Here is a 13,532-nt window from a genome sequence, read left to right as displayed (position 1 = left end):
TAAGTATGAGCAAGGACCTCCAAGGTAGTTTTCTTGGAAATACTACATGTACCATGAGCCACACCAGAAAGGCAGCAGGAGATTAGGGAGGTAAACAAGTGGCTCCAGAGTTGGTGTAGGAAGGAAGGGTTTGGGTTCCTGGAGAACTGGGCTGACTGTGCTGTCAGCTACAGGCTCTACCACTGTGACGGGCTGCATCTCAATGGGGAGGGCGCAGCTGTACTGAGGGAGAAAATGGCTAGAAGGTTGGAGGAGTGTTTAGACTAGGGGTGGTGGTGGTGGGGGTTAGAAGAGCAATAGGGGGGAAGACAGTGTAGACAGCGACCTGGGACTAAGTAAATGGGAAAGGGGGTCGAGCGGGGGGTGGAGTTAGTACAGTTAGAACAGCTTATAGGACCATAAGTAGCATAATGAATATAAAGAATAACAACAACTGTATGAATTGTATAGCAACGGATGCAAGAAGTCTAATCAGTAAAGTGGGTGAGCTCGAAGCGAGAATGTCGGATGAAAATTACAGTATAGTAGGAATAATGGAAACATGGCATGATGACAAGTGCGATTGGACAGTGAATTACCAAGGTTACAATCTCTTCAGAAGAGACTGTGGGAACCAGAAAGGGGGAGAGTTATGTCTGTACGTTAAATCCTACTTAATGCCGAGGCTACAAGAAGATATAGGTGTAGGAGATGAACACATGGAATCTCTGTGGGTAGAAATACGGGGAGGGAGAAATAAAAAATCTTGATAGGGTTTTTCTATAGGCCACCAAATATAACAGAAGAAACTGAAAACTTATTATTAAGACAAAAAGAAAAGTTGTCAAACCGCAATGAAGTAATTATTATGGGAAATTTTAATTATCCGGATATAATATGGGAAGATGAAACCTGCAAATCTCATAAGGGTGATAAGTTCTTGAGAACAATTAAATATAACTACCTTACCTAACTTATGCGGGAGCCAACTAGAGGGAGGGCCAGTCTGGACTTATTATTAACTAACAAACTTGACAGAATCAAGGGGGTGCAGGTTGAGGGACACTTAGGAAATTGTGACCAAAAGTCCAGAGGCGTAACTTGAAACTTCTGAGCCTCCATGCAAAATCTGTAACAGGGCCCCCGACTATAATGTTTTAGTCATAGTACTGGGCTCCCTATATGGAAAAGAGAAGCCTTATGGGTCCCTTAATGCTTGTGGGGCCCGGGTGCAACCGCATCCTCTGCATCTCCTATAGTTATGCCCCTGACCACAATATAATTAATTTCCAGCTGTCATTCAATAGGAAGCCCTATCAGGGAGTGACAAAAAACTAAGCTTTAGTAAAGCAAAATTTGATTAGCTCAGAATTACTCTTGGCAACATTAATTGGGACAACGTCCTCAAAAATAACAGTATTGGTGGCATATGGGAGAAGTTTAAAAACATCCTAATTGCCTCATGTGAGCAGTTCATACCCTTTAAAAATCAAACAACTACAAGTAGAAGGAAACCAATGTAGCTTGACAAGACTGTAAGGGGGGCAATAAGCAAAAAAAAGTGTTTAAATTATTAAAACAAGAAGGCAGTGAAGAAGTGCTAAAACAAGGGAAAAAAATTAATTAAGTAAGGAAAAGATCAAAACTGCCAAGGAGGAGGCAAAAAGACTGATTGCCAAAGAGAGCAAAAATAACCCTAAACAATTTTTCAATTATATAAGCAGTAAAAGGATTTGCACTAAGAGTACTGGCCCTTTAACATAATGCAGGAGAAACCATAAAAAATAATGGGGGGAAGGAGAATCTATTAAATAGTTTTTCCTCAAGTGTATTCACGAATTAAAAAGGAATGTCACACGAGATGCAGGAGGATAAAACGAACCTCCCCACTAAATATCATCTGCCTAACACAGGAGGAAGTGCAGAGCAGGTTAAAAAAACATTAAAATCAACAAAAAACAGGGCCCAGATGGAATAAACCCAAGGGTTCTAAGAAAACTAAGTGACGTGATAGACAGGCCACTATTTCTTATATTTAGGGACTCTACTGAGACCAGGGTTGCACCACTGGATTGGCGCATTGCCAATGTGGTTTCAATATACAAAAGAAGGTCAAGAAGAGAGCCTGGTAACTACAGGACGGAAAGTCTCACTTCAATAATTGGAAAAATATTCGAGGGGTTTCTGAGAGATGCCATCCTAGAATACCTCAAGGAAAACAGCGGCATAACTCCTCCTCACTATGGGTTCATGAGGGGTCGATCATGTCATACCAGTTTTATCAGCTTCTACAGTGAAGTAAGTTCTAGGTTGGACCGGGGGAGAGTCTATTGATCTCGTATATCTGGATTTTTCTAAAGCATTGGACACTGTGCCGCATAATAGGTTGATATATAAAATCAGACAGATCAGTCTAGGCGAAAACATATGTAGCTGGGTAAAGAACTTGCTTGGAGATAGAAAGCAGAGGGTGGTAATAAATGGATCGTAGTCTGATTGGGGCACTGTTGCTAGTGGGGTGCCACAGGGTTCGTTATTAGGCCTCATTCTGTTTAATATATTTATCAACGACCTGATAGAGGGACTGCACAGTAAAATATCAATATTTGCAGACAATACGAAATTATACAAAATGATTAATACAAGGTAGGATAATATACGGCTGCAAATGGACCTAGATAAGCTGGGGGCTTGGGTAGCAAAATGGCAAATGAAGTTTAATATATGCACATGGGCAGGAGAAATGGATGTCACCAATATACACTAAATGGGGTACTGCTATGAAAAACGGATAAGGAAAAAGACCTGAGGGTACTAGTGGACCTAGTGGACTGTAGACTTAAATGGAGCAATCAATGCTAGTTAGCTGCTGCAAAAGCAAATAAAGTCTTGGGGCGCATTAAAAGAGGTATAGGGGCGATGGACGAGAACATTATTCTTCCACTATATAAGGCACTTGTTAAAGGGGTGGTCTCGCGGCAGCAAGTGGGGTTCAGCACTTCTGTATGGCCATATTAATGCACTTTGTAATATACATCGTGCATTAAATATGAGCCATACAGAAGTTATTCACTTACCTGCTCCGTTGCTAGCGTCCCCGTCGCCATGGTTCCGTCTAATTTCGGTGTCTTCTTGCCTTTTTAGATGCGCTTGCGCAGATCCGTCTTCTCCCTTCTTCTCCCTTCGGCTCCGCTCGGCAGCATCGGCATTTTGGCTCCGCCCCCTTGTTCGCATCATCGCGTAGCTCCGCCCCCGTCACGTGCCGATTCCAGCCAATCAGGAGGCTGGAACCGGCACACATCATGGGGCGGAGCTACGCGATGATGCGAACAAGGGGGCGGAGCCAAAATGCCGATGCTGCCGAGCGGAGCCGAAGGGAGAAGAAGGGAGAAGACGGATCTGCGCAAGCGCGTCTAAAAAGGCAAGAAGACACCGAAATTAGACGGAACCATGGCGACGGGGACGCTAGCAACGGAGCAGGTAAGTGAATAACTTCTGTATGGCTCATATTTAATGCACGATGTATATTACAAAGTGCATTAATATGGCCATACAGAAGTGTATAACCCCACTTGATTTCGCGAGACCACCCCTTTAAGCCTCATATGAAATACTGTGTACAGTTCTGGAGACTGGTGCTCAGGAAAGATGTTACAGTGCTTGAGGGGGTTTAAAGAAGGGCAACTAAATTAATAAACAGAATGAGAGGACTAAAATACCCAAAGAAGCTGACAGGCAGCAAAGACAACCAAAAGGGCACAGCGCTTGCATGAGTACTACAGCCCCTTCATTTGAGTGATCAGCAAGGGTCCCAGCACCCGGACTCTCACTGATCAAAACCTTTGACATATTGCTTTGATGTGAAAAGTTTTTAAAAAGTGCAGTTACTCCTTGAAATCTACAGTGGAAAAATCCACTTGTTGTGAAACTCATTTACATATATTGCCCTGTACTATGTTGTGGATTTACAGCCACATCTGTATGAGCACTATGTAACGGATTTTCGATATAGAATTTCACCCTTTGTAGTGCAACATGTAGATTTTCACTGAGGATTCGCCAGATTTTTGTGGCCTGTTTATGGTGGAGTCAGCTACATGCGCTATCTTGTATGACCAGTTTTATTCTGGACGCACTTTTAAGATATTAGGAAGACTAAAAAAAGATGTTTCCAAGTATAATATTCTTATTGAAGCGTTCAAGCAATTCTCTCAATGTGGTGTATATTATATCTTTATCTGTAATGCACTGACAGATTATAAACTACTGTAATTGGCAAAAGTATGAAGTCTGACATCACCAGCGATCCTGCAAGTTAGTAAAACTCCTGTTAAGGGAGTGTTTCTAATTGTATATTAGTGAATACTAATAAAACTTTTTAAAGATAATCTAAATATCAATCACTAGATATTCTACTAATCTAATTCATTAGCACGGGAAAACATTAGATTAGAACCAATAACATACATATAAGCGACCTAATAAAATACAGTAGACTCATAAAATAAAGGGGTATAATATGTCCCATCAAATAAGCAATTTTTTATCAGACAGTTGGACAAATGTTAGTGACATTTTTGGATGTTCTTTGTCTGGGTATAGAAGGATGTAATGGAAAATGATGGCTTCTGATATGAAACAATCCAATGAATGTTCTACTTACTGTTTCAAACAGTAGTGTGCTAGGCTCAGTGTCCTCCACTGGTTGTTTGGCCTCATGATCTGCTGAGAAAACAGAGATGAAAAGTTGGTATTTAGAAAGAAAATAGTGTAGATATGTTGGAATCATTACCACACACTTCAATAATTCACTATGTCATTTCCTAAAATAAGATCAGTCCTATTAGCAGTACTATTTTCAGCACATACATGACAGTAAACAATTTGCTGACTCGGCACCAGTCAACTGCTGAATAATACTCAACTCTTGGACCAAGCAACGCCTTCAACTCTTGTGTATAAAATAAATGGTATCACAGCACTTGGATAGAAGAATCTAGATAATCTAGGAAATCCATGGATCTCTCATTTCTCTTTCAACTTGTTGAAGTTTCTGTTGCAGCATTGATTGAAGACTCGCTGATATAATTGCTCTCATCCATGATGTTTAGTAAGGTAAAAAAGATTCATGCATAAGGAAGTAAAGTAATACTCACATTAATATTATGAGTCTATGTTTAATAGATCTGCCCAAAAAGCAGAACAGATTCTTTGCTTTGTTGAGACGCGTTTCATCTACATGGGGCAAGTTACATGCTGCTAAAATGCTTATTACTGTAGGTGTCTAGAGGAAGCCATATGTGTTTGATTGCAGTAATATGCTGGTGCTAAGCAGGTTAGGTCAATAAGGCAGCGTTCACACAGCCTCAGCCTATTTGATGGAAGGAATAACACCTAACGACCGCTATTCATCCGCTCAAAATGATGGAAATTATGACACCATTGAAAACCACATCTCTGTATGTTTCTGCAGCGACAGCAGGCAGAAAGAACTGTGGATTTAGGTCTCTTTCACATGGTTCACATTTGCGTGTGTAAATTTACACACGCAATACGCAAAGAATAGAACCTTTTGATTTAAATGGGTTCATTCACATTTACATATTTTTTAGTTGCACAAAAAACCCAGCGGCATGCTCTACATTCCTGCACATTTGCGCAGCAAATGTCCCTATAAAAGACGACAGGTGGTGCACAAATGCACGTGCAATATGCAAGGAGATGTGCAAATATGTTGCGTAATTCCGCTGAAAAAAAGAACGCATATGGAATGAAGAATTATCTATTTCAAGCAATTGCACGCACAAATGTACATGTGCTGCTGGCGCTTAAAGTGCACTAAAAAAAATGCTGATACATACCCAAAAAGCCTCTTCAGTTTGTAAAAAAGTTGTGCTGAGGTGCACACAAATGTGCATATGCTCATGTGAAGGAGTCCTTAAAGGGGTTGTCCCGCGCCGAAACGGTTTTTTTTTTTCTTAAACCCCCCCCTCCCGTTCGGCGCGAGACAACCCCGATGCAGGGACCTAAAGAAAAATCCGCACAGCGCTTACCTGAATCCCCGCGCTCCGGTGACTTCTTACTTACCGGCTGAAGATGGCCGCCGGCATCTTCTCCCTCGGTGGACCGCAGGGCTTCTGTGCGGTCCATTGCCGATTCCAGCCTCCTGATTGGCTGGAATCGGCACGTGACGGGGCGGAGCTACACGGAGCTACACGGAGCCCCATTGAGATAAGAAGAAGACCCGGACTGCGCAAGCGCGGCTAATTTGGCCATTAGACGGCGAAAATTAGTCGGCTCCATGGAAACGAGGACGCTAGCAACGGAGCAGGTAAGTGAAAAACTTCTTATAACTTCTGTATGGCTCATAATTAATGCACAATGTACATTACAAAGTGCATTAATATGGCCATACAGAAGTGTATAGACCCACTTGCTGCCGCGGGACAACCCCTTTTAAGCTTTATATTCAGGCTGAGCAGCAGATAAAGGGGCCTGCAGAACAATTCAATCTACTGTGTGTACTAAACAGAATGATGAGGGCTAAAACAGGCTGGAAACAGTATAGCGTTCAGGGTTCACAGTCCCTGCTTGCAAGATACACAGCAGCAAAGAAAGTCACAAAACTTGGCAACACTAAGGCCAGATTTACACAAGTGTATGCGTATTGGCACCACATTTTTGCGCACCAGGCATTGTGTATTTGCTTGCGCAACAATATTTTTTACTGTACTTTGAAGGCACACAAAAAACACACACCAAATGCTCTCAGCCATTGAAATCGCCAATTAGTTTAATCGTCACTAATTAGTTTAATGAGTTCAAGATGTGTTCTTTCCTTGAGCAAATGCATAAGAAAATAGAGTGTGTTGCTTTGTTTTTGCGATAAAATTGCACACACAAAATATGCGCATATGCACAAATTTTCCATGTGCAAATACATCTGTGTGAATCCTGCCTTAGGCTATGTTCTCATCTGCCTTCGGGGATTCCATTTTATTACTCCATTATGGAAGCAGGAAAGGGGAATTCCCTGGCCGAGAGATTCTTCTTATGATGGAACTGAACAGCACCAAACGGACTTCATTGACTATAATGGTGTCCTTTGATCTCTATTCAGCTGACCGGTGTTACGCGTGCTGCTGGGATTGGTTGTTCTATGTACTCCTGGCAGCACAGTCAGGTGGTTGAGGGTTAATTGAGCTGGCTGGGTGTGGTACTTCCTGCTAGCCAATCTCCTGGATCTGTGCTCACATATAAACCCAGCTCCTGGTCAGTCTGGCTGGGTTCTCTAGGGTGAGCACTCATGTTAGTTCTGTGTCGTGTAACTTGTTATCAGTCATGTTCTGTCCTGTTCCTGATGCAGCTGGCTGTGTGTCCAGTGCTCTGTTCTGTCCTGTTGCAAGCTTTGCTGAGTGATTTCTGTCTTGTTGGTTCATGTCCGTTTGTATGTTTAAATTCTGTCAGTTTCTTGTCAGTTTGCTGTGTGACCTGCTATCTGTGTCCTGTCCTGTTGCAGCTTTCTGTGTGAACTCTGTTCGGTTCTGTTGGACTCCTGGTTAGTGTAGGGACTAGCGGTATAACCAGGAGCCGTGATGTGGCCTGCTAGCTTCCAACATCTTGTACAACATGTCAACTAATACCTGGTATTTATATTCAGCTTATCTGTTCTAGTAGTTGCATTTTGGCTGCTGTATGCTCTGTGTTCTGGCGCTGTGTCTCCTGTGGTTCTGTCTCTGTCCTGTAACATGTGTATGTCTCCTGTTCTGTGGCGTGGTTCCTAGGATCAGCTAGGGCCCAGATCCGAAGACCGCTGGGCTGCCCTTATTGGGGCAATGTTCCCCGCTTAGGTAGGGCCATGCCATCCTCCCGCGTAGTACAGGGTCAGTTTGCCTGAAACCTGTGTGAATCCCGTGTGACCCTGGTGCTACCTTTGTGCGTCCTTCCCATCCTTTTTCCCATTTTTGGGTGCGATCGTGTGGGCTCCCATGCTTAGGTTGCCCACACGATCGTAACAACCGGCATTTAACTGGACGAAAAAGTACTTTATACAGGTATTTTACTTCCGGCATTTTGTGCCAGATCCGCAATGGAACCTCCTTGGAGGTTCCTAACACAGGTGTGAATATGGCCTAAACTCTATATTTTCCAATTTGTAAAAAAAGCACAACATGTATAGACAATGCAAGGAAGGCAATGTACATATCTGCATCAGAGACTCCATTGCAGATTTCATCAAATTTGATGGGAAGTAGTTAAGAAAAGTGCTGCATGTCAAAATGACAAGAAACTCGGCAACAGAACCCAGCTAAACACATTTAAAGTAATTTGTGTCTCTCAGGTCGCAATGGTATCAGTCATGTAACGGATCTGGCACTGCACTGCAGTTTCCGTTTTAATGATAATCAAGGCAGAGATGTGAGCGGAGCCTAAGGAATCGAAAAAGAGTAATGCCTCCGGCACACTAGCATGTTTAAGTCCATTTACTGTTAGTGTTAATTCACAGACAGAAAACAGACCCATTATAGCTTACTAGTAATTATTAGGAAATTATAGTACTAGTGTTTCTGGTGGCGCAATGTGTCGCACAGCTTTGCTACATGCATGTCACACACACAGCTGTGGTACATGGGCGTGTGACAGACACACACAGCTGTGCAACATGCCATGTGTCTGACAGACATAGCTCTGCTACATGACATACGCATCACAGACACAGCTTTGCTACATGACATGCGCATGGTACAAACACAACTCTGCTACATTATATGAGCGTAACAGACACAGCTGTGCCGCAGTACATTCGCATGTTACAATTCAGCTCTACTACATGACATGGGCGTCACAGACGCAGCTTTGGTACATGACATGCGCCGGGTACAAACACAGCTCTGCTACATTATATGCATGTGACAGACACAGCTATGCCACAGTACATGCGCATGTTGCAAACTCAGCTCTGCTACATGACATGGGAGTCACAAACACAGCTGTGCTACATAACATCCATCCATGCTGATTATACACATTACACGCACAGCACATTGGAAAAACAGCCACTCGCAGGTCTACTACAGGCGAGTTTGAATTCCGGGATCCGTGTGGGGCACCTGTGCAGATGAACCAGAGTTCAAGCTGCCCATAGACAATCATGGGCGCCCACAGCTTAATTAAAGCATGCTCCATTTTGCTGTGGATCCTGCAGGGACAGCTTCCATTGAAGTCAATGAAAGCCATCCGATCTGCGGCACACCCGGAACTGTCACTGCAGGTGTGCTGCGGGTCCCGTAGAAAAGCAGGAGATTTAAAAAAAAAAGAAAAGTAAGTAATGTCCTTATGCCGCAGCAGGGTGGGATCCCACAGCAGGGCTCCCGCTCATGGAACTCGACCAGCCCGTGGACATGAGGCCTTATGCTGACTGCACACATGACACATACAGCTCCTGGAATACAGTGATGAGCCCCTGGTCATGTGATCCCTGACTCAACCCACACAAGTGATCACATGATGGTGACATCACAGGTCCTGGTACTTTCTGTCTGCTTATCCAATATATAGTACTACCAAACTTCAGAATGGCTCCTCCTACAGCAGTGATGTCACCACAGGTTCATCAGCCCGCTGGACCTCTGTGGTGACAGTAGGTCAGAGTCTCCTGTTAGGACCACTGAGTTGTGTCTGACATAATAACGGCTTAGTTGTTTTCTCAGTGTGTTAGGACCTGCCATAACAGCGCCAACGGGTGGGGCTACAACGGTGTCAGGGTTAGGGCTATGATGTCACCAGGGGCGGGGCTACAACGTTGCCAGGGAGTAGGAGCATGAGAATCACTCACATACTTACAGCCATGTGGTTGTTGTTAGTTTGATGGGGCTATGTGCATTGCTGATTTTTGACAGGCACTTGCATCTTCTAATTCTCGTCCATGAGATGAGCAAAAATAGGACATGTGATGGTTTTTTTCACATGGATTGACCGCCCACTTGAAAAAACTTATCACATGTCCTATTTTTGTTCACATCATGGACAGAAATTAGGAAATGCAAATGTGTGTCAATGTGCAGGCCATCCGTAGATTAGACAACCAACAGACAGGTGTCCATGTGGTGTCCAATACAAGTTGTGTCTGAGTCTCTCAGGTGCACCTCGGACACACAACAAGGGTGTGGGTGGCCTAAAGAGAAGTCATTTAAGGTGTTTCATTTTCCTGGAAACAGTGATGTCACAATACTATTTCTACTGACACATAGTATATCTTACATTTCTGATGACTCTTCAGAAGAAGTGATCATGTGTGTACGTGAAAAATAGCAGTATTTCTGCCCATTATATGTCTTTTATATGGAAGGTTTCTGCAGTTTTCGCCTCTGTAGGTTGCATCTATGATTGTCAGTTTTTCTTGAGCAGGAGCATGGAGACTAACTGATGTGATGCCTCCCATTCACAAGACATATACAGAAAAGAAGATTCTGCTCCTCAATAACTATCACAAGGAAAGTCAACCATAATTTAAGCTACAGACAATTGTGAAGCTTTGATTATAAATAATACATTTCAGTGTTGTTAGTATCTATTTTGTCTACACTGTAGAAAACGAATGCCACATATAACCCAGCTAAATATGACACCACATATTTCCACCACACCTTCCTATATAATGATAGTTGTATTTTGTTTTTTCAGTTTATGCGGCATCAAACTAAATTTTATAGGTTTAATTTTGACTTTTATTGCCACCTTAAGTGAAACACAGAGTCATAGACATGTCATAAAAAAGATAGCAATTTGCTCTTATATAAAACATACACTGTATTTAGCAGTAAAATGAATCATCCAAATCAATTATTTACATTGTAGTTAGGAAAACATTCTGCCTTTGAGAGCTCTTGATTTTTGCGTAGTGATTACATATACTATAAATTTCCCAGCCAAAACTATATAACTGAACATCTCATCCACACATGACCGGATGTGGATCCACAGTGGTTTGACTTTGGGGTTACCCAGTTTTCACACTTGACCCCTCCAAGCAGGATTCGATTTTACTGTGGAGTCCCCAATTCATTACTCATTCAGATAATCTTCTTAGTGTGGCTGCTGACACTGCATTGGGCTGAGGCCTGATGGTGTCAACAGTGTCTAATCCATGAGGCTAGCAGTGGTCAGGGCTGGCAGCTCGAAGTCCAGAAACGTAGCCGATGCCAGGGATTACAGGCAAAGGTCAGAACTAAAATACACAAACTAACAAGTGGGATGGAAACCAACTGTTTAGATATCCTTAATTAAGGATGCCTAATAGTCAGATGGAGACACAATTAGGGAACGTGTGGTGGCCCTTTAGGAAAAAAGGCAGGAGTATATGGAAGCCTATAGGCAGACACCAGTGAGTGAGCGGTGGAGTGCATGGAGGGCAACGGCGCCTGAGCACAGGTGAACTATGTGAGATTGTAGAACATCGAAGTTCATAAGTATTGTATATTTCTGTCCCTCACTTGCATTTCTAAAAACTTTGATTAGATTTTGCAGTGTCATTGTGTCAATTTGTAACCATTTGGCCACCAAACACAGAAAAGTTACTTGAATTTCTAGGTGGTGGGGGGTATTTTTAGGAGGAAAAAATGGGTTTCCTTGTGAAAGAAGGACCAGGGACCACTTCTCTAGAATGTCATTGTATAAACCATTCAAGCCAACACTAATAATCCTCTTCCACAAAACTCTACAGTTGTACAGTTGTAACTACTGTACGTATTGAGGTATGATGCGCTTTAATGGCATCTGCAAAATCTTAATTGTATTTCAGGCTACCAGATGATGAAGAAACAATCATCATTCCAGACTACCCATTTAAAGGGATTTCATCTTTCTAGAATACACATTTAAAGGGGTTGTGAGCTTTTTCTAACTGTGTGCTGGTAGTTTTGTCCATTCTTCTGCTGCAATCTTCTTCTTTTAAGCTCTTGAATGTTTGCAGATTTCTGCTCTCTCCAAAAATGTTTAATCGCACTAAGATCAAGACTCATTGCTGGCCAGTTTAACCCTTTCCAATCCACTGTCTGACGTCTAAAGACCTTCTGATTGAAGGCTGTACAGCTTCGATGTCGGAAGACATCTGGCAAGGTATTCTTACTGTATATTACTGGCCGCTCTCGGGGGCCTCTCCAGCATGTCCCATACTGCAGTACTGGCTCTAGCCAGCAGACGGCGTCATTGTATAATGGCAGAAAGAGAAAGCCCTCTAGGAAACCCTAAATCCAAAATTGGATTGCAAATGGTTAAAACTCCTTCATAATTCTTGTGAACTTTTGGATTTTCTTTGGTTCATTATCCTGCTGTAGTACTTATGCTGTTTGACTGAAACTTAGGTTTTTTAGGGTACATGCAAATGGGCCCATGGGTTTTTTGTTACTTGGACAGAAAGTGCAAGTAAAAAAAATCGCAGCATGTCCTATTCTTGTCTGATTCTCGGGCAAATATAGCACATGTCTGTGTGAGGTCCAGCGAGAGATGGTACAACTGTAAATTTGTGCGTGTACCCTTATGAGAGGTCCAGAGTGGGTGGATGTGCCGTAGAATTTCTGTGAGGACCCTCCACACGGAAATTCCCCAGCATTTACAGTAGCAGCAGAGTGAATGAAATTTCAAAAATCTTGTACACAAGCTGCAGAAATAACCCACATAAAACCTGTGTGGAAATTGACATGCAATGCAGAATTTAATTCAGAAGCAAGTCAATTTTATGGCCTTTTACCTGCAGAATTCACTTCTCAATGAACGCTGTAACAGTAGCGGCAGGGTGTTCAGTGATGAGGGGACTCCCCACGGGGATGAAGGAATCTCTTGCCAGTGCTGTCACAGCAGCGGCAGGAGATCACGATGTTCTCCCTATGTTTTCAATGGGGCCGGTGCTGCTGCCGCCGGCCCCACTGAGAACACGTTTAAACCCCTGGATGTGACAGCCTCACATCCCTGTGGGGCTGAAAGAATCCCCTGCCACTGCTGTCACAACTGCAGCAGGGGATAGTGATCTTCTCCCATTGCTTCCAATGGAGCCAGCGCTGCTGCTGCCCCATTGAAAGCAATGGGATGAAGAGAACCCCGGCAGTGATGCGAAGGTGTTTGCACATGAAAATTCCTTGCATCCAGGGGTTTTAGCAGGTTTTTGAGAGCGATATCGGGTCGTGATTCACGGCTGATATCGCTCTCGCCAGTGTGCAGGAGACCTTAGGCTACTCTCACGCAGCCTGCTTTTTACAGTCTTTAGTGCGGCGTTTGAAATAACGCGCTTAACGCTATAAAATGCTCTCCCTGATTGCAATGGGGCAACACAGACTAGAGTTTGAGTGCAGCGTTTCTAACGATGCGATTTTTGAGCGCTCTCTACTTAATTTTCATGCATTTTAGTGTTTTTAATGCACCTCATCACCCATCACAATGATGGGGTGCGTAAAAAAAAACACTGTTGAACACTGTGCAATGTGTTAAAAAATGCTGCCGTGATTTCAAACATGGCGTTTTGCTGCCACCTATGTGAGATAGGCCTTAGGCCTCGGTCA

The 13,532-nt window shown here is 43.1% G+C and overlaps 1 protein-coding gene across 3 annotated transcripts in view; it reads right to left on the bottom strand.

The window, feature by feature from the left end:
• EDARADD (EDAR associated via death domain) overlaps positions 1–13,532 on the bottom strand; it is a 114,506-nt gene that overhangs the window by 51,316 nt on the left and 49,658 nt on the right. For 2 of the 3 annotated variants that reach the window (XM_066595846.1, XM_066595848.1), the window contains exon 2: positions 4,643–4,701. In XM_066595846.1, the coding sequence (XP_066451943.1) occupies positions 4,643–4,701 (59 nt within the window). Of the gene's footprint in view, positions 1–4,642; positions 4,705–13,532 lie in introns of all 3 variants that reach the window. The other variant, XM_066595845.1, reaches the window with a different exon arrangement.

Source organism: Eleutherodactylus coqui, chromosome 3, assembly GCF_035609145.1.
Source record: "Eleutherodactylus coqui strain aEleCoq1 chromosome 3, aEleCoq1.hap1, whole genome shotgun sequence".
NCBI lineage: Eukaryota > Metazoa > Chordata > Amphibia > Anura > Eleutherodactylidae > Eleutherodactylus > Eleutherodactylus coqui.
Note: the sequence above shows the minus strand (reverse complement) of the source record. Positions and strands in the feature narration are given on the sequence as shown.